The sequence below is a fragment of the Calonectris borealis genome, chromosome 1 (assembly GCF_964195595.1).
Source record: "Calonectris borealis chromosome 1, bCalBor7.hap1.2, whole genome shotgun sequence".
NCBI classification, from domain to species: Eukaryota; Metazoa; Chordata; class Aves; order Procellariiformes; family Procellariidae; genus Calonectris; species Calonectris borealis.
In genome coordinates, this window is record NC_134312.1 from 162,394,008 (window position 1) to 162,416,274 (window position 22,267).

Consider the following 22,267-nt stretch of genomic DNA (forward strand, 5'->3'; position numbering starts at 1 on the left):
GACACCTCAATTTACAGTATTTATTGCAACAAACTGTAACTGTTACAGTCAGTCTAAAAAAAAAAAGAATATAATTTAAAAGAAATATGACATCTTGGTCCTTTCCACACTTTCCGATAGACTAGGCAGAAATTCTGTTCTATTTTTGTGCCTTCTACAGAATTCAGCAACTTAAGCACTTGTCATTTTCTCTAGGACACAAGCAGGGCCACAGGCAACATTACAAGGCATATACAAAGGGCTGCCAGGACTTGCATTGCTTTTGTCACCTTTTCAGAAGACGTTCCATCAACCAAAGTATACCAATATTCCTTTTTTTTCCCCCCCCACTAAAAATCACATGCTTAAAGATAAAATAAATATTCCAGGACTTTCATGGATTGAGGCCTTAGACATGAATGTTGATGTGCCCACAGATCTGTCTTGTTGACTTCTATTATTCAGAAACTACTAACCAAAACAGAAAGAATCTGGTATTAAAGCATATGAACACTCAACCAAAGTTAGAGCAGAGAAATAAATACGATCCATATACCGCGAGCAATGACTTTCTAAAGTCACCTAAGGATTTCTGCTTAATTCCTGTTCCATCCTGGGTACTCTGAAGACAAGAATTAGACCCCTCTGCTGACACCTGTTCAAAGTTTTATTACCCTCTAGGTCCTAGATTTCCAAACCGGTAGCTGAGTTGCAAAGGAAAAATCTAAAGAGCTTCTAAAGATTAATGAGTTGTGATTCCGTACCGCTAGACAGAAAAAAAACCTAGCCCATGTAAGGAACTTCATCAGCTCGGTGCATCTGTTGGCCAAAAGGAGAGGTTCCTAGAAATGTAGTATTGCTTAACATGTCGAGGCATAAGTCTGAATCACACCTTTCAGCCAACAGGGAAGTACGGGGGCAGGGGGAAGGGGGGAGCAGGGAAAAAGGGTAATCTAAAAATAAGGCATGAAGGCTGGGGTCTCAAGAGCTCTGCTCCTGAAAGGAGTACTCCCATCCTTTCCAGTCAGGCATTCCCACTGCCTGCTCTCATACTGACACTGCCTCATGAGACAGCCAGTACCGATACGCCACAGGGGTAGAAACATCCAAACAGAGAAACCGCTCAGCTTAGCAATCATATAACCTTAAAGAGATTTAGGGTGCTCGTGAAGCTTTTCCCACATACTATAAAACTGTGTAGAAAGAATTTAAAGGTATGAAATTTTTTTCTTTCCACAAGTATACACTAAAGGATAGTTTTATTATTATATGTAAAGAATAGTTTCAAAGATTCTTTTAACCTCTACACAAAACCACTGCTGTTATAAGCTGGGAAAGTTTACCTGTCATCCTCACTTCCATTTAGATGGGCTGAATTTTTCTTACTCTTTCTCTCCCTCAAAATGTCTGCATCTCCTAAACTGCTGAGATCCCTTTCAAGGAGCATGACTCCAACAGAGAGTGGAAGAGGGATGGGAAGAAGAAAAAGCTTTTCAGAGTCTCCACTGGGATTCGACAGACTTCTGGAATATGCTAGGAGAAAACAGCATTTTTCAGATGGCTCATTACTTCACTCACTTTGCAGTTCTGGTAGGCACGGAAACCAACACTGGTGACACTGACTCTTAATGCAAGCATCATACAGCAAATTACAAACCATCTCACTCCTACATGTCTGTTCCTTGAGTAGTTCAAGTAAAATTACTCTCCTTAGTTTCCACAACCTGACATGGTTTCTCCAACTCAAAAGTGGGGAATATTTTAAAATCTGAGCTACTCTGCTGAAGTCAACACCTGACCCAAACAAACAATCTCTTGTGTGAAATCACAAGAGAGATAGCACATCTACTATCATTCAAGGCCATACAATCTACTTCAAAGAAGGCTAGCTTTACCAGAAGAAAGCCCATCTCATCTACACTACTATTTCCTCAGGAAAAAACACTGAAGCTATTTGACACCCCACAATTCATTTCTGTAAGCACAGGACATCCTCAGGACCACCTATTCTAGATAACGTCCTAAAACCTTGCACTGTAAAAGGAAGTGGATAATTTTTCTTCAAATCAAGACTTCTCTTTCAGTCAAGGGGGATGGAGGAGTGGAGGTTTGTTTTGCTTTTTAAATACAGCATTTCCACCCCACCTTTTCATGATGCTCAACTTCTGCAGACTCAAACATATGTCCTGCAGCATGCCTACTGACTTAGAGTGACTGTTTGCAGGTTTAGAGTCTATGCACTACTAATGCAGGATGGCCAAAATTTTTCGCCAATTTAGGTCCAGATTTGGACACCAAAGTTTGCTGATGTGCTATATGCTTACCCAGAATGAGAGCATTCTAGTCAGCTGGTATCCAGCTGACAAAGTGAAAGGGTAGAGGGCTGTTCATATCCTGACCTACATTTACTCAGATAAAGAGCAGAATCATAGATTACATACTCTGTTCACATGTAAAACATGCAATTTTAGGTATCCAAGTCCACAACTAATTCTAGCCTAAAAGCTATTGAGATTCCACTGGCATTTCTTTGGGCCATATCTGCCCTAGTAGTAGAAGGAACTTTCATTTCAAGGTATAACATATTCCTTCTAGCTTCTTGACAACTGACTTACAGTATGAGTCAAAGCCTCCTAGTGGCTACTACTTACCTTTCCCCTGTCGCTTTTGGTAGCAAAGAGTCTGGATGTAAGAGTCTTAAAATCATTTGGAAAGATATTCAATCCCTAACAGCCTTCCTCCTTCTCTCCTCTCATATACAACAAAACCCCAGAGAAACACAGAATGTTAATACATGTCACAGTATTGTGACTCTGACTTCCTTTCACCTTGAGATGAAATGCAATTTCATATTTAGACACTGCCATACTGCCAGAGTAAACTAGGTATTTTAGACACACAGAGAACTGGTAAAATAATCAGATTGACTATCTGAAAGATTTAGAAGAAAATAAGGGAAATCTCTCAAATATATATGCGTTCTATTTAAGAGTCATGGTATGTGGGATAATCCCTCCCACATAAATAAATTAACCAAGCAATAAATTAACCAATTACAAAGGATTACTTTAATATTGGCTTATCTGGCTTGAATATATTGTACTTAACTGAAAATTGTGCTCTTCAAAAGAGCTGCTTGCCATATTCTCTAAGTACATAGGCAATATTGTTCACAGAACCAAGGAAACTGGAAATAGGATCTAGGACCAATATGGGATCTTCATTAAGTCAGCTTCTGAGAAGAAACTCTGTTCTACTTCACATTTAAAACTTGACTGAAGACTGAAACTATTTGACTGACCGAAGGCAGCAATCTAAATTTTTGCAGCTGGTTTGGAAAAAAGGCAAGCTACTTGACAATTGACTGGAGAAGCATTTCCATATGCAGTATTAAGCAATACTCCAAGAAATAGTAACTGCAAAGAGATGCATACACAAACTCAGAATCAACACCGACATCATGTAATTGCTATTGTCAGCAACTCAGTTAATCAGAGCTGAACGACATTCTCCCACATTTGCCAACAGCAGGGCTGCACTGCAATCAGACGTGCAACTGCAGACCACACACTCCTAAGAAACTTACTGAGGAAGCAGCAGCAGCCAGAGAAGCCGTTGCTACATGAATTTCAGAATAAGCTACTGTAGCTTTGCTACAAACACAAAGACTGCCTGGTGCATTTATACCTGCAAGAGCCACTCCTCCCAACTGCCCTGCAGAGCATGCACTGTAACTGCTCTGTTTTTGTCGTATGTGCTCACTAGTAAGCTTTCCATTAAACATCTGTAATCTGCAACACAGAACTGCTTTCTCCATCGCACTCTTCAAAGAAGGCCAACAAGAAGCGTAAGTTACACTTGCAAATTCTATTTATTTTGGCATAAGGGACATGCAAGCTGTTCAAACTAACAACTCTTGAAGAGTAAGCAAGACTAAGAATGAATCTTATTTATTCTCATACTTACAGAAATTTTGTGCAACAGAGAGGTGCACATGTTCTCCGAGGAATTTTCTTCTGGGGTTAGATCAGTTTGTTTTTGAGGCATAAGGCCGAAATGCACAAAATACCCATTGAAAGAAAAAACAACCCAAGTGAGTTTTAGGTGGGTAATATCCAACTGTGTTTGTTTGGAAACTCTGCGCACTTCCTGATCATGGGAAGAAAGTATTGTCAACACATTCATGAAAGATGGTGAACTCCTCTGCAGATGAGAAGACACACAGATGCATGCCACTGAAATTCATTGATTTTAACAGCCCAGTGGCTAAATTAAGAGCCTAGGATCCTTCTGCAATCAGTGAAAAGAGATAGGAACCTTCAAAGGTTTACCCGTGAGACCCCTAATGATTTCCCAGGGTGAGCTGACTATAGTGATGTAAAGCAGGGTTCAGTTACATACTTTGAGTCCCACGCCACTTATCCTTTCTTTCTGAATGAAGATTGCTCCCTAGTATAGGTGTCATCAAGCAGAGATCATGAAGTGCCAGGCACACAAAAAAAGAGACTTTTCAAAGTGCTGTGCTACTTCATGCAACACCTTCTGATTTCATCTTCATCACTACCCTGCAACTTTCAGTCATTTATTCATACAAGGTAGCTTAGCTACAATACCTTTAAAGAACAGGAAAGACACACTCAGGTATACATACACATATGCTCTAGAGCATCAGAGTCAAGGTGAAACCTTGGCTCAGAACTCAATCTTAAAAGCAGTGACGTAGTTCAACTTAGGCCTCCAACTTACCACATTTTTAAAGTCATCCTCTGCTTCATCAAATTTTCCTTGCTTGAGCAGTAAGTGTCCTCTCTGTAATCTTGCCTGAAATGAAACACAAGATAATTTCTTTTGATTTACAAATTGGAATTCAGCAAAATGAAAATAAGCTTCAGTTTCCTTTAGCATCAAAAAAAAAGTTTCATTTTACTACAACTAACAAGCTGAATCAGAGATCACAACACCCATTCTTTGTCTTCTCAATTTGACAATGTCCTTATGAGGCCTCTTTGATGGTAAAGGATCACTCTGCACCAGAACTGAGGGACAAAAAGCAGCCAGTTATTATGAGCAGATGCAACTCATGGAAAGAACTCATTTGAAGAGTTGCATAAAACAAAGTGAATGTTTACCTTACACCACTTTCCTGATTATAACTGCTTATAGATTTTAAGAAATTAGCGGAAATAATAAAACAATCCCCACATTTAATTCTTTCACTAAACTTTCAGAATAACAGAAGCTATGTAAAAAGACAAGTTAATGATTTAGAATATTTTGATTTATGATAAGAATATTTTCATATAACAACATATTTAACGTTTGCTTCTTCATTGTAAGCTATACAGGACATGCCACCACCCATGGAAAAGGGAGAAGAGAGCATCAGATGGAAAGGACTCCAGCATCAGTCTCCGACTAGTGAGGCAGTCTCCACATATGGTAAGCAGAAGTGAGCAAGGGGTAAGTAAATCAGAACTTGCAACCATCCCATAAGAAGGCAGTGAGATTATGACAGTTCCTGTGAAGAAGAGATGCCTCAAATCAAATGCTGATTAAGACAGAAGAAAAACAGAGGCATCTGCATGCTCTCTTCCCCACCTCACTCTCAGAGGGCATAGCCTTGGTGACTGAGGGAATAACCACAATTGAGAGAAAGTGTTTAGCAGAAACCCATGAGGAACATGAACTTAATATAACTACTATTAGTTGTTAAAATAACTGGTTAGACTGTACTCAGTATAGTTGCAAATTCAAGCACATACACCATTGCTATTATTTTATCCTATTTAAAGCCTTCTGAGTGATAATGTATTTTCTATTTCTGTTTAGCAAAATCTGAAAAACAACCTTCTTCGAAGCAGGTTTTTTTTACGCTTGAACAATTTTCAATTCCAGTAATACTTACCGATGTGAAGTCCTGCTTTAACTCAACCACTTTACTTAAATCACGAATTGCTGCTTTAGATTTGCCCATGGCTAAGTACACTGTGGCTCTTCTGTAATAAGCAATGTAGTTATCAGAGTCTCCCTCTGCAAGCGAAGGAACAGTAATCAGAATACTATCTCAAAGCAACTGAAACTTTGGGTACAGCGAAATTGTAATGACTAAAAATATATTACCTGAGTTTTAAGCCACTGGAAAAAATTGTATTTATCAATAAAATGTAATATTTGTAACATTATCCAAGCAACATTTTCTATGCAGTTTGATTATTTAATGATAAAGATTACAGAAACACAGTAAATACCAAATAATTAAGAGTACTGAAGTTTAAATATGTACATGTTTTTCAGCTTTGTACAGGAAAACAGCCACTATATACTAATCCTTTATCTCCAGCTCCAGGCCTACATCTGACAGCATGTTAATTCATCATTCTCCATCCCAGGCTCTGTCCATCATATAGGATGCAAGCAAATAATCCCCAAATAACCAATATGTTAGTCCAATGTCGTCACAGATGCATAAACCCCTTACACCATCCATTGAAATAGCAGCAACTTCTTTCTTTAATATTCAAGTGGGTACCAACACCCTGTCTCAACAGCAGACAAATCAAAACCTGAAGGCTAACTTCAAGGCCCACATATTCCATGTTGTCTGCTGGTCAAACTTCCAAGATCCAGCAATTTTAATACTCTCTAGGCTAGCACATATATGCACACCATTACAGGAGACAAGCATCAGTCTCTGAAACCAAGAAGAATTTTCTTAATATTCTTCTCTATGCAGTATTTCAAAGAAACAGATGACAGTTACTGTGGGCTCTCAAGGAAAGGTAACTTAGACCACCCAAACAACCATATGCAGTAGAAGACAGTAAAGATTTTACTGTGCTATTAAAAAAAAAAAAGAATCATCAATCCAGAATTTGTGGACAAAAGGAACAAAACAAGTATTTCTCCTCCTCACCTCGTTTGAGGTTAAAGTTGAACTTTAAAATAAATGGAACAAATAGCATTGCCAAAAATCTCATGGTCAGTAACCGAGCTTCACAGCTGGCTGCCTCCATTACCAAAACACTAGTTCAGTCCTCACTGGAAAAGGTATCTGCACTCTTCCTCTACAATGTCTTGGCTGTGGAAATGCTAACGTCCAGCACTAAAATTTAATAATAACTCTCATGCTTGTATGCCAGCATTATGGACATCAAGTAAATTCAAATGTTACTACCTTTAAAAAAAGGAAGTATTACGTCCTACTGCATACAACTAAATGTGTAGAGTAGGCACAAATCAACAGCTGAAATTAAGGAACTTTATTAATACACAGAAGATGAAAGATAGGAAAGAGCTACCCCAGAAAGCACATTCCAGCACCAGATGACAATCTTTCTGACAGTCAGAATATGGTTTTGCCTCAGTTCCCCAGCAACAGTAATGAACAGCAATTGACATTTACCCAGAAAGAAGGCATGAGCCATCAACATGACAGGACAGAAGAAAGAGTTGAAAATTCAACTGAAGAGAGAGAAAATGGACAGTAGCTTTCTTTTATTTTAGATGTTTGCAAAAAAGAAAAATAGGGTGGCTGAAGCAAGACAAAAAGATCACAGTTTACAATAATGCAGTACAGGCAAAAAAGGATTAGAGAAATTTCTTCTCCCCTCCTCTACAAACACAGTAGGCAAATCGTGCTTAAAAATCTTTTCAAAAAGGCAAAATACAAAGAAGGAGGAAGTCTGATGAAAGTTTAGGCAATCAGGCTCAAATCAACATCCAACTAAGAATCCCATCAAGGTCACAATGGAGGTAGTCACACCATAGTTCTACCAGCTGCTCGAGCACTGCTGGCAAAGCAGAAGGTTTCACCCCATGCAGGCACCTCACTGCTCATCCCACCTCACACTGCTGCTCCTCACCACCACCAGCATTCGCATGGCCACAGACTGAGCTGGACTTTTCACCAAATCCAAGCTAAAGCTTGCCAACCAGTAATAAAGGAATAAACCATGTTGTAACCCTAACTCTGCTCAGATCCCACAGGAATGCTTTGGCGGCGACACACAAGGCAAAAGGAGTAACATAGTGCCTCTCGGTGGAAGGAGGAGCTTCCAATAGCACAGAAAAAGCGGAAGCTCCCCCCTCCTCTCCCTTTATATAAGGGAAGTTGATCTTGGAGAACTCATAGAAAATATTAATAGCTCAGAATCAGCAGATATTTTGTTTACATATCACTATTAGACCAAGGCATAAACAGAAAAGTCTCAATAACTCATTACTGTGTGACACCTTGGTATTATTCTTCTCACAGAGAAAATGATGCACTTGTACACATTATAACAAAGTCCAACAACTTAAAAAACCAAGAAAACCCCATGCAACTGAGAAATTGTAGTGTTAATGGACATTGCTCTTTACTGGTGCTGTCTGTCTCTACACTTGAATTCAAGGATTTTAACCAGCAAAGTTCCTTTAAAATTTTTAGAAGCAAACATTTAACTCCTCAGTTTTTTGAAAATGCGGAACACCAAAACTCACTAGTTGAGTATAAGAGAGGGACAGTTAATATACTTTTCACTACCAGTTCACTACTACTATCTCAAACGTGTAGCATCAGTTTCACTGAGGTATCACCCACTTCAAGATTTAATTTAAAAAAAAAAAAGAGAGACTATTTTAAACGTTGAATTTTTTACAGTGCTGGAGAGAAGAAAGCATGCATAAATCCAACCTTTCAAAGACATACTTTGAAAAACTTCCTAAAGATAAAACCTAATCTTGATGGGATTAGATACAGGGAATACCACTGTCCATTATAATTACTTCCATACAGCTAGCTTGCAGAACAGCAGTGACTTAGTGTTCATGTATCATGTAGTTTTTTTATCAAAACCAAAGCATAAACATTCTACTGCATCTCTGTTGGCTCCCGTCCAAACTGCTGCTTAAAGGTGCCCCAACTTCTGTGACTCATGGAATGCAATTTGCAAGAAAGCAGAATATTTAATGAAGCAAATAGTAGGAAAAAAAAACCTCACCCAAAGGTATTTCAGTGCAAGAGTCACTTTCCTGAGATACGTACCTATAGCCGCATGAAAGTGAGACAAAGCATCTGCTAGCTGTCCAGCAGCCAATAACTTCTTTCCCATTTCAAGCTGTTTTTCTACTTCTGCATTTATTCCACACTCAGCTCCTTAATGAAAAACAAGAAGATCAATGTTTTGAATGACCAGTTTGATTATACTAAATGCATACAGTGATAATAAAATACATATAACAAACAGGTTTTGATATAGAGGCAGAAGTCACATCTTCCCATACTAAAACAACCTGCAGCCTAATAAACACATAGCATGTCTTCCCTGCCCCAAAAAGGACGTCCAAGTAAATAGATAAACACTGTAAAGCATTGCATTGTGAGAAGGCACCAAATATGCATTTCTATTCCTGTCTATACATGCACTAAAATACTTTTGCACACCAAGCTTTATACATCAACTATAAAAACAGTTTGTGGGCTTTCAATTTCAAAAGAATCTGGAAATACACTCATAATGCACCCATAGCAAATATAAAAAGGCTTTAAGTTAAACTTCATGACCCTACTGATAACTTAGGACTCAACTGAGAACTGTTAGCTACTACAGAGATTGGTTTTTCATCTTCTGCACTTTTGTCTCATCTTGATCATTTCCAAGGCAAACTGTTTTCAGAGCACAAGTCTCGATATAAGCAATTAAAATTCTCACTCCCTTTTCATTTAACCAGTAGTATGAAAATCATATTAAAGTGGTATGCTTTTGAAGTACCGGTTTTAGTTTAAAGCTAATAAATTGCTGCTGCTGCTCAACCAACAGGGAAAGACTATTGTTGAGAAGAAATGAGCTGCTAAGTGCAAGTACATGCTGAACATATATCAATTCAGCCACAGACGTTTTTCACTTGTACTGCTTCCAGCATTCTTCAAATCAGGACAGAATTTCACTACAACTTACCAGTTTACGACTATTAAAAATTTCACACTATAAACAGTTTTCTTTTACTAAGACCATACCCTATGCATAAATTTAAGCAAGGTAGTATATTAAAATCCTGAATACATACATTACATTAGAAAACAATGAACTACAATTACTAGGAATCAATTTCTTTCACTCAGGTTTTGTATCGAGCTAATTCAGATAGGCACTTGAATTAATCCTAAATATGAAAATGCAGCGGCACTCTAAAGTAGTTTCTTACAGTCTGAATAAAAATGTTATGCCACACAGATCGAAGGAAAGTACATCAAAACTTCTCACAATGAAAGGTGGTTAAACAACAAAGTATTTGTAATGAAAGAACAATAATTTTTGATCACCAAGTCATCAAGATTTTAGAACTAGGAGCTCTCAGCACCTGGGATCTTAAATTAATTTTCCTTTCCTACTCATTAATACAGTTCATAATTCTTTTAATTCCACATTATAAGAGAATCATCGAGCTGTCTATACTAGAATGAATAAAATACCCTCTGTATCCACTGGAAAAAGATCTATCTGCCAGAAGATTGATAAATACTCCGCAAACTGGATTAAAGGGCTTCAATTCAATTATTTACTTTAGAACAATGACAGCAAACAAATTCCTTTTTTTAATTAATGGAAATGACTTTATAAAATAAGCCCCGAATTTCCAGTCAGTAATTATTTTCGTTTAAATAGATGAAGTTAAAATAGTAATTACTTGTCATAGAGTCGATTTGGGGATCTTATTAAACGATGCATTTTAAAACCCATTCTAGGTATGTATAGCTCTGAATAAAATATAAATAGCTCCACTGATAGTGGAGAAGTATTTCCTGACAGTAATTTTTTCACACACAGTATTCTACTTCCAAGGTAGCTTTAATGTGAACGTCCAATTTTCAGAAAAATGGACATTATTCTCTGCCATTTTGCTTCTTCACTAGCTTAAAGCTTTGATCACCGAGTAGTCCGATGTCCTCTAAAATGATAAAGCAAGCATTGGAGAGAAAAAAAAAAACAAAACCAAACAAATAACCTGGGAAAAAAACCCACCACCAATTTCCCTGGCTTTGGAAGTATACTAGCAACAAACTGGATATCAAACCATAAACAGACTGAAGTATTTAACATGAGCTAAAACAAACAAGCAAAAAATTCTTAAGCTTCATCCCTCCCATCTCTCCCCACATATGAATATCTGAAATCTTTCAAAACTTGTCAGTTTGGAGTGGTAAACTAGAATTGGGCTGTAAATTACTCTTTGATGAACCTTGCATCCATCTAAACATGGCATCCAATTTTCACGTCTCAAGCATCTCAAGGAGTGTCCTTGTTGCACATTTAGTCACATCAGGATAGCTCCAAGAATAGATTTTCAACAATTACGATGTACCTATACTATTCAATGTCTTTCACACACATTATGTTCAGTACAGTTTTACAGTTACATAATACTTTAGGCAGGAGAGCCATCTTTTTCCTTGAAAATACTGAAGATAGTAAATAAAGGAAATGAGAAAGGTGATCATTAATAGCAAACAGGTAAGTAAGAAAAGCAGGAGCAACACGGATAGAGAAATAAAGCAAACTGTAAAGGATTGTAGGTTCCCTGCACAACAAGACTAATTATGCTAGGCACACATTAAAACTTGGCTCTGCAAGTTGCTGAACATCATAAATTGATATGGGAGTCTCCAGCAGGAGCCTATATGGTTAGTGTAACCATGATAAAAAGTGACATTCACCATAACTACTCAGGAACACTGTACACTGACCTGATAGTTGGGCAGTTTATTCATATAAATATGTTGCTTATTTGTTTTCTGGCTGTAGGCAAACAAGTGCTCTAAACAAACCACCCCACAGTACACATCTGAAAACTGTTAACATAGGCACAGGAGTCTAAGGACTCAAATTCTGTGTAACCGATTTGGGTACCTATTCACTCTTTGGTCTGGGAATGAACACAAGTAGTTGAGTTCAACCAGAGGAAAAAACAAACCAACCCCACAGAGCTCTTTCCAACAGATAAACAGTCATTAGTGAGCTGGATACCAAGGGCCCAGTACTACAGCTGAAGAAGCTTTGTACGCTCCAGCAAGAAACTAAGTTTATGCAAGAGATATGCAAGGATACTATTTTTTTTCAAAACTTCCAAGTATTTTAATTTGAATATTATTTCTAAAGCCTTCTAATTGTTGTCTATTCACCAAAGACCTCGAACAACCACACACAAGAGTCTCAGCTGTCAAATCAAGTCAGATATTATGGATAAATTCAGAGTCTGTAGTCCTGGCACAAAACAAAAAAACAAAACCAAAAAAAAAACCCCACCAAACTACTCCCAGATAAGAATTGGTACCAGCCCTGACAACTCGGAGGAAGTCAGTCAGAAGGCACAGGAAATATAAGCAGGTGCAGCTAACCTGTTCTTCCAGTACATTCACTTCAAATAAATTATAACTTCCTGGTAGGATTTTTGTTTTATTAGAATAACTGTGCTAATATGTGGGTACCTAAGTATACAAACTTCAACTACATCCTCATATAATCAGTCACATCCACAGTGTAAAAAGCTTAAGAAAGCTCTCCAACTTGAAAACAGTTTCAAGACTTTAGTTTGTCTACACACTCCTCTTTCTCCCCTATAGAATTTCCACCAACTTTTTAAAATCTTGTCCCCAAGCTGGATAACAGAACTATGAAAATAAACAGAATTAGTTCTGCCTGTGTACCAGAAACAGAATTCAAATACAAAGAAGAAACATGCATGTCACCAATTTTAACTACAATGATTTAAACTTTTTTTTTAACATAAAAGAGATGATTGTCTTGTCATGTGAGTGGGAGATCCTGCTTTTGGGGTGTTTTGTTGATCAGAATGACCCTTAATAATAAGTCTTAAGTTTGCCGTTATTTTTAAACAATTTTGGGCTTTGCTTTTATGCGTGTTTGCAAGTGTGTTTTTCAAGGACAAGACTGAACAAAATAAGAAGTGGACAAGCAACCACAGTTTCAGGAGCAATACAAGGAGCCTCACAGCATCCAGTTGAGCCATGTATAACTTTCACTCATCAAGTTTCCACTCCCTCCGTTCGCAAAGACAGTTGGTAAATATAGTTACGACTGGCAAACCAAAAAGCCAGCCCCCACCCCCCTAAGTATCCTTTGCAATTTGGGGCAAGAAAAAAACCCTCCCAAACTCAGGACAGAAAGATACGGGGTGGGGGGTGGGGGTGAGAGAAACACTTAAGGCTAGTGGTCTGACAATAACGAACCGAGCTGCGTATACTCAAAACCCGTTTCTTCTTCCCCTTATTACATTTCCTTTTTTTTTACTACTAGGGAGGAGAAGGGGATGAGGAACAATACTCCTCTATCCTCCTCAGTTGCCTCTTTGTTGCGACTAGTGTGGACAAAGAGCCATGAAGGATGAATCTTCCCAGGAGGTGATGTGTGTCAAATGGGAGCTTACTCAGCACAAGTCAGGGTATCTGAAGAGGAGGAATTCACGAAACACAACAGTAAGGGTTGAACTGCAACCTGCCACATTACCAAGTATTCAAAAACCTTCTCACTGAACTCATTTACCAGCCAGATATAAATTAGTATTCATAGATATCAACTGTAAGATACGAAGTTAATACAGGCTGACTGTTCCACTGATTCATGAATCAGTTGGCACAAGGCAGGTTTCTATTATCAAGACCACAAGATGCAAATTTAAATGTGAATATGAACACCTTTGAGTTCAAAGACCAGTAATATTGGGGGGAAAAAAATCCAGATACTTAAATAATGTAACCCCCCCTAAATTCCCTAACTACACACTCTGGAAAATGAACTCATGAACTAAGAGGTTAGTAAGTTCAGTAAATAAGATCCAGAACCATCACTTTTCATTTTATTACTGTACATCTTTATTAACTGAAGTTAAGAAAATATACCCCAAATTAGGAAATGTGGCTTTGGTAAGTCCACATAGCCATTAAACCATACGCGTGAAATAGGTTGGCAACTCCAAATAAAGAATCCTCAGCAGGAGCATCACTGCCACAATCTTAGGGGGAAAAAAGTATACTTTGACCACAATTATTATTTTTCCTCTAACACTACCAGAAAACACATCCAAAAAAACAGTTCAACACCACAGTATGTAGTCTTATGCTACAGAGCATCTTTGCCACAGTATGTTTCTGTCGCCATTTGGCCAGCTGAAGTATTCGTTAGTTTAGTACACCAACTGAATTTCTAATGTCAAGCCCAGGTCAGTCTGAAGTCTACAGACTTATTCTGACTATTGACAGCTTCAGTTCCACTTCAATCTGCCACTGCCAGTTACAAGAACGTTCCTCAGGTGAAACTCTGACTACGTGCGCAATTGTATAACCAAGTTATAAATTTAACAGGAGCCTGTGAATAAAAGTTTGACCATACAGGTGTTGCTGACAGTGTACTCTGAAAGTAAACAGGCCACACAAAGTGCAGATAAACTTCTCTGCTGAACTTCAAATACCAGTGGTGAGAGCAGGGGGAAAAAAAAAAAAAAACCAACAACCAAACAGAAACATAAACAAGTGCAACACAACTGTCAAAAGCCTCAGCAGATTTGTAGGTCTGGCACTAATAATGGCTACGGCTGAGGAAGACCACTGAGAAAGCCTTTGAACTTGGGAACTGCACAAAATTCATAGAGAAGTGAGAAATTCAAGGCCAGTACGGAACCGGCCAATGCTGTCACACACTTGCACTCGAGGACACCACAACATTTTCAACACCTCACAGTAGCCGGCAGCCTGTCAGCAGACCAAGGGAAAGGAAGCACACATCAAGCTACCTTAAACAGCACCGCCAGGAATTCAGATAAAACCAAACAGGTTACAAGCAGTGGCGGTGCCCTCAATTACACACCCTTCGCAACAGCCTTGATGAGGTGGCAGTTCCGTACCTCCTTCTTCCTCACACCCTTTCCAGAAACATTCCCGCCACAGGACGTCCCGCGGGGGCTGCCCGGCCGCCATGGCGGTGGCGGTCCCTGGGCCTCCCCCCGACTCGGCCCGCCCAGCCCCGCGCACCGCCCGGCTCAGGTCTGCCGGCTCCCTGCGGGCAGGCCGCAGCCCCGCTGGGTCCACCCCGCTCTCCACCAGCGCCTCGGCCCGGCTATGCCGGCTGCCCCACAGCCCGGGCGGACGCCCGAACACCCCCAACCGGCACGACCGCCGACGAGAGCCCGGAAGGAGGGAGGGCGATCAGCCGGCTCCCCCCGGCCAGGCACCGCTGCGGGCCCAGCGGCAGTCCCGCCCGAGGCTCGCTTGCCCCACGCACCGGCGGGCCGCGGAGGGAAGCGGCAGCCCCCCCACTGCCACACACCCCCCGGCCGGGCCGCAGCTCCCCCGCGCCCCCTCACAAACCCCACGCGCGGTCCCCGGCACCTCCCCCGACCCTCACCCTGGTACTGCAAGTCGAAGAGGACAAGCAGGAAGGGCAGCGCGGAGCCCAGGCGGCCGGCGGAGGCCGCGGGAGACACCATCTCCGACGCCCGCCGCGACACTGGCGGCGCCCCGGGCTGACGGCTCCAACTTCTCCGGGGTGGGTCGTGGGCGCCTCTGATTGGCCGCGCCGCGCGCGCCCGCACGCACATACGCCCGCCCGCACGCACGCCCCCCGCTCGCCTGAGCGGGGGGGGGGGGGAAGGAGTGGGGGGGCGGCTCCGCGCCTGCGCGGCACGGAGGCGGGGCGCCGCCGCCACTGAGCTTGCGCGGAAGGGCGGCTTCCTCTCTCCCGCGCGTGCGCAGGAAGGCGGAGCGACGCCACCGCCCTGGGCGGGGTGCCCGCACCGCAGATGGCGGCGCGGGGGGGGTGGCCTGGGTCGGGCGTCGGGCCTCAGCCCTCCGGCAGAAAGATAAACCCTGAGTGTCGCCATCTGCTTCTGTATTTTATCTCGTCTGGCTTTGCCCACCCCCTCCTACCGCAGCCAAGCTTCTCCTGGGGCGAGGAGGGCTTTGCTCCAGGCCCGGGTGTAGCCCCTCTGAGGGTGCTGGCAGGCCTGGAGAAGGACGCGGGCTGCTTGCCCCGGGGCAGCCGGGGGGTGAAACGGCTGGCGTCGGGGCTAATGGCGTGAGTTTAACGTTGTCGATATACAGGGCCACCTTTTGGGGTGTGATCGTTGCTTAATTGTTTGAAGTTAGTATTTTTGGACTACTCAAATTGTAAAAAAAACGGGCAGTACGTCACAAGTAAATTGAGGCTGGTTCTTTATCGCTGTGCCTGACCTAGCCATAGAGTGGAGGAAGGCAAGTGCGATTTCAGACTGCTTCGTTGTCCCAGGGACGCAATCCTGTTTTCCACTGAGAGCGAAGCCAAGATAGTCAGCATGTGTACGCTGATCTCCAAGCACACCAAAGAAGTATTAGGGAATTTACCAGACTGCAGAAAAATTGGTGATGGGACTGAACCGAGCACAAATGCTAAAAGGCTGTATTGGATCTGTAAACTTAAAGCCAATGTAAGATATCCTGCAATCTAACACATATTTTTGGAGACCTCTTTTCCTTTTTTTCATAGTGAAAATACAATCTGTTCTTAGTTACCACAGAAAAACTAATTTTGTATGTGCCTAGTTCATTGTTTCAAATTACCTGCCTAGTGTTGTTGGATAAACAATCCATATTGGGGGCATATTATAGTTATACCCCATCAATGTAAAAAAAAAAATCTTATTCTCAGGGGAAATCTGCTGAGAAAGTAAAAAACTTGAGGCTTGAAGTCCGATTTGGCAACCACAGAAATTTCTTTTTTCATTCTGCAGGAACAGTCATGTTACCTTTCTCATCCTAGATGATATAATTTACAAGCTTTCTTGAAAGATCAGACTGAAGAAAAGTAAGTTATCCCTCTTCAGCATTTCATTTGGAAGATAATACTGCAAAGCTATCACCTTGAAATTTGACCTGCAGAAAGTATTCAGAAATAAGAACTTGAAATAATATAAGAAAGTGATAGATGTGAAATGAATAATGGATGACATTCTAAAGATGTCAGCAGGAGGAGGAACATGACAACTCTTAGCAGTATGGATAAGACAAAATATGAAAGCCTAAAATTGAACTGAGTAGAATGCAATCACTGTTACAGTAACTGCATTCCTTTGATTTTACCTCAAGAAAAAAGTATTAGACCAAAGCCAAATAAAATGAATATGAAAGGGAATTTACACCTCCAACCCCCTAAGATAACTGAAAATAATAGTAAGGATGATGATATACTTAACGGACTGTTAATAACAAGTTTAGGAGAAAACAATCTGCAGAAAACTCAGTACCTCATACTGGAATACCAAGCATGAAGATTCAAGCATCAAATCACTTAAAGCAAGATGAAAGTAGTATGATTAAAGCGTCAAGTATCATTTTGAGTAGATGCTTGACAAGCCCTTGGTCCTTGACCTTGGCCCTGAAATACTGAGCCAAGGTCAATATTTCAGGCTGACACAGTAATGTAAAGAACAGTGTGTAATGCCAGCACTACAAAATGATCTGCTCGAGGAGAAATCTTTTGTCATTGTCACTCTGTGCTAGAAATACCAGTAATTATGCAGTAATTCTTGAAAGAGGCCATAAACCACAAAGGACCATTCTTGATTGTCATAGATCCCAAAACATATATTATTTAGATATTAAGTATAAACCTGGGAGAAAAAATTCTTTTAACACATACTCCCTTGTGCAATTTCAGAAGCAGAAGAGGAGAAAGACTTGAAAGAACAAATGCATATGACATGCCAACATTATATTTTGGAATTTGAAAAATAGCAAAGCAATACAGCTGTAATGCAAAAAGTCTTTCAAAGGGATTCATCAAAATTAGACTGGTATGTATCAGAAACAAGTTTATTCAGCAGTCTTGGGTTTTGGAGTGAAAGGGTGGATGGCAAAGACTACACTAATGTTCAAAGTGCTCAAAAGACAGAAAACCAAGGAATTTTCTCTGGTAATATATATAGTAACAGCAGAAGGCGGCAATTAGCAAGGAATGACTCTTGAAGCTACTCATTGCTTCTAATAGAGATGGTGAACTGAATATGGTGACATGTGGTGGAGGTAGTTAAATCTGTATTTTCTGTTTATTAATTGAGAAGCCTTCTCAGATACAATACAGTAAGAAGTCTGGATTAGACGTGACAACACACAGGGTCCTGGAAGGACGCCGGTATGGTTGGCAATACGTTTTAATTAATAATCTCGATTCCAAAACCACCCAAACACATCAAAGTTTCCTGTTACAGGAAAAGAAGCAATATAGCAGACTGTTATGTTGCATGCAAAGTCTAGTATGAAAATAAAGGAGGAGGCAAGAGAGGATGATACCACAGAGATACTATTCTCAGGGCTGCTTCTTGTAAGAGGTCTCTCAGACCTTACACCTTGTTTTTATTCTCGCCTGTGTACATCCCTATCAGAAACTTAGCTGTGTTGGAGCTAAATGAAATAGTAGTGTACATCTGGTTAACATGTTTATGTAGCCACATTTTTTGGTAATTTCACATTTGGATTGGAGAGGACTTTAGGGAAATTCCTTTTTCTGGGCTCCTTTTGCAGTAAATAGAAGCAGAAAGGCTCCTGCAACTTGCAGTTCAGCACAAGAACTTAATTTACATGCTCTAAACTTGCACTTGGAAAAGCTGATCTTTGTCTAAGGACTTGAAAGGGAGTGTGAGGGACCAGGCTTGTTTAGGGCAAGGCTAGCCTCTGTTAAAGCTTTCCCCTCCGGATTGTCCTAACAAAATTCTGCACGTATGTCTTCGTCATATCTATGATGGGAGAAGTACGTTTCTGGTGTGGAATTATTTAGCCCTCTGTGCTATGACCTTGTGTGTAGATGCTATATAAAAACACTAGGTACCACCTGCTATTTATACTGCTATAAATATGCTTTACATAGCCCATTTGGTCTCATTTCTTTTAAGCTTGTTGTAATACAGGTTCTCGAGTCTGCTTTGTTCACTAAGCTGTATCACTAGTTAATTTATCAACAGGGCTGTGTTCTGTGTAGGACAGAATTGGAAAAGGGAAATTAGACATCAGTATTTCCTTACACTTACATTTATTTTAAGTTTATTTTAATCAGGGGAATTATACTATGTCTGCAACTTTTCTCACTAGCCATGGTAGTAACAACAAACTCCAAACATCTCAAAACACATCCACTATCTCCTGCCTAACAACCTTCTGGTATAATGAAGTGTCAAACAGGGAAGGAGATATCAGGAACCCCATTTTGCGCTTAACCTTGACATTTTAGTGTCCCAATTAGAGTTAGCTGAGTAGCAGACACTTTGGGGTTTTTTTGTTTGAACCAGAAAAAGTCTAGAAATAATTCACATTAAAACCTAATTTCAATTTGAAACAATGCAACCCAAACAGTATTTTTTCAAGTATTTTGATTTAAGATTAAAAACTCACTTTTGTTGATTTTGGGAGGGGGAAGTCTTGACAGAAAGCAAAATTTATTATGAAAACACACCCCTTTTAAAACATTTATTTTAATTTTTTAAGGCATAGAACATTTTTCAATTAAAATGCTATTCTAAAAGTCAAAAAACTTTGCTTCAAACATTAAAATACTGTTACATTTCTGAAATAAAGGATTCTGTTTTGAAAATGTATGGAAAATATTAACATTAATGAGCTCTCCTCTTTTTTTGATGGAAGCAATTTATGAAATTCAGCCTATTTTCATAACTAGTTTTGATTTTCCTGAAACTGTTTTTGGTTTACCTCTCATTGATTACAAATATTTTTCTTAGCTCAACTCCGAGTTTCAAACCTACATGATAACTGCAAGCTGTTTGTTTCTCTCAAACGTCTCTTTGATTTTAAAAACTGTGAAAAATATCATTGACAAAGTACTGTGCCATCACTGAAGGTGTTCCTTCCTATCTTATGTCCTGCCGTAACGCCAAGGTCAGCAAAGCTCACACTTCTGAGAATTTAGACGAGAAGTTAGAGTGTGTATGTGTGCAGCCTTATCTCTGCCTGCTCTGACAGACACCTCCATACTCCTCCCTCATGAGCGGAAGTTTCCTGCATCTCTTAAGTAATTATTGAAGCCATTCAGCAACAGAATACCCCTCATGCACGTTTTTACAAGCATGTAAGGCATTGGCATGTGATGCCATCTAGCATCCTCTTTTACGCACCCACCTCCGAATCAACAGACTTCACTTACCCTCTAACTGCTAACAGTCCCAAAGGCAACAGAATTCCCCTTGCTGGTGCAGCAATGATGGCCTGAGGAAATGAGGCATCCTGCATCTCTCTTGTGACCAGATATCTAGAGGCCAAGCAGAGATCATCTATGTATATACATTGCCTCTGCTCACACTCACAGGCTTGTTCTAGCTAATCTTTCTTGCCTTCCGTACAGCAATCTGCAGACAAGTGCAACCTAAGGAAGACAGCAAAAAGCTTGTGTACATCCTGCAGAGTGGCTGGTAGGTTGTAACTCTTCATTTCGTTGTTTTCAGAAATTAGAGTTTTGCTGAATCCAGAACTCTGAAAAGTACTGAAGGGGCACAAAGTCCTAAGGCATGCCCTTAAATTTTGAGTATCAGGATTGACAACATTTGAAAAAAAAAAAGGAAAGGGGAAAGAGGTTGGCCTTTTGTGCTTTGTGACTGAGGTTCTGAGAGATGGAGGTTCATTTTCCTTTTTCATACAGTTTATTTCTTGCCCACAAAAATGATTGTGTCCCAGTCAGTAGCAATGCAGTTGCTAGAAAAAGAACAAATATCTAATGTATGCCACTAAAAATTCACCTAGAGGTTGCTGAGTGTTAAAAACTTAAGTGCTTGATTCGGTTTCAGTGTTCAGTGACCTTCCTATTGCTCCAATTATATCAACATAAATACAACATATAAATACCACATGTGTCAGACGATGGACAGTGGATGTTCTTCTGAGTGAAAACCTGAGCTTGGCTGAGTGGAGCGCAGTGGGTGAACCCCATGGGTTGGAAGAGGGATATGTGGAGCTGCAGACCACCTGGAAACAGTGCAAATATGATTCCTGTTTCAGCGCTGTGTCCCAAGCTCAACGACAGGGCTCTGGGGTATGCGGACTGTTTAGTTACAGCAGCCAGGCTGAGGCTGACATCACTTGAGTTTCTCTGCTGAGTATCTACAGAGGCTCCTGGTCAAACTCCGTTTGGCAAAGGAATGGCCGGAGCTGAGGGGAATCACAGTCATCCTGCCGGAGGTCCTGCCTGCAGCATTCCCTCTCCTCGTCGCATAGAGTTACGTAGCGCCTGCCCTGAGACTCTTGGCCATATGTAAATTATGACAGGTCAAGAAAGGGGTTTGAATGGTCAAGAAAGTATCCCTGTGCTAAAACTATGGTACCTGCAATTACCTTATTGTTCACATACTGAGAAAGAAGTTAACGGGAAGGCAAAAAATCATCAGAAATGAGACAGCAATTTCAGGTTACACTCAGCCAAGAAGTGAAAAAGCTCCACGATGCTGTTCTCAGCATATGACTTAGGTGTTCACCAAAAATAAGACAAACAGGATGCTATTACAATAATACCCATGTGTAAAGTAGATGAAACTCACAATCCGTGCATTTGCAGACATTTCTTTAGATTTAGGTTGAATTCTCTCTGTGTTTGGGAGAAAGGAAGATAAATGAACTGTGTGGCCGTCTCGGTAAAATCCGCTAGAGTTGTTGCGTGAAGACAAACCTTCAAAAGAAACTGTTTTATATGAAAAAAAGAAGAAGATTTAGTTGGAGAAGAGTCTGAAGTATGCAAACTTGAGAATTAAATTTGTTGAACTACATGGGGCAATGTCTCTTCAAACTGCTTAATCACAGCTGGTGGTGTGTGTTGGAATGAAGGAGGTGGCACAGAGGAGATGGGAGAGTGGTTCATCCTACCTGTCTTTTCTTTTAAATGCTTTGTTTTCCTGTGATAAAAATATATATTTAAAGAATTTCCTCAGGTAAACGAAGTGATGGAAAGATTGAATGGATGGAAATATTATAGGCATTAAAATTGAAAAATGTGCCATGGAGGGAGTTGGCAGGAAGGAAAAGATTAAATAAACTGAGAATCTGGCTAGACTTACTGTACCATGCTACTCAAGTCAACTTTCCACCAGAGTTAATGATTACTGGTATGCGTCACTCTGAGAGTGCTGCAGGAGAAAGATTACTGAAGAGTCTATTTCTCAGCTCCCAAGACAGTTTTTCCACTGCCCTCTCAAATAAAACATCTTGTAGAACATGTATGGTATCCTCCTCCATTCTACAAAACACGCAGATAGTTTTTTCACTTACAGC

General features: G+C 40.4%; 1 protein-coding gene and 1 long non-coding RNA gene across 3 annotated transcripts in view; one reads left to right on the forward strand and one right to left on the reverse strand.

Moving 5' to 3' along the window:
- The window catches only part of DNAJC3 (DnaJ heat shock protein family (Hsp40) member C3), a 39,759-nt gene extending 23,137 nt beyond the window's left edge, over positions 1 to 16,622 (reverse strand). The window contains exons 1-4 of the mRNA XM_075138351.1: positions 15,378 to 16,622; positions 9,005 to 9,115; positions 5,885 to 6,009; positions 4,726 to 4,800 (exon numbers count right to left, since the gene is read on the reverse strand). Of these exons, the coding sequence (XP_074994452.1) occupies positions 4,726 to 4,800; positions 5,885 to 6,009; positions 9,005 to 9,115; positions 15,378 to 15,852 (786 nt within the window). The 5' untranslated portion in view covers positions 15,853 to 16,622. The remainder of the gene's footprint in view (positions 1 to 4,725; positions 4,801 to 5,884; positions 6,010 to 9,004; positions 9,116 to 15,377) is intronic.
- Positions 15,758 to 21,765, forward strand: LOC142076034 (uncharacterized). Of its 2 annotated transcripts, XR_012671086.1 has the most exons (4): positions 15,758 to 16,046; positions 16,738 to 16,811; positions 20,355 to 20,421; positions 20,864 to 21,765. It is a non-coding gene; the product is annotated as an uncharacterized LOC142076034 (long non-coding RNA). The 2 variants fall into 2 exon arrangements; XR_012671085.1 differs by lacking the exons at positions 20,355 to 20,421; positions 20,864 to 21,765 and adding an exon at positions 17,664 to 20,133.
- Positions 21,766 to 22,267: the final 502 nt, after the last annotated feature.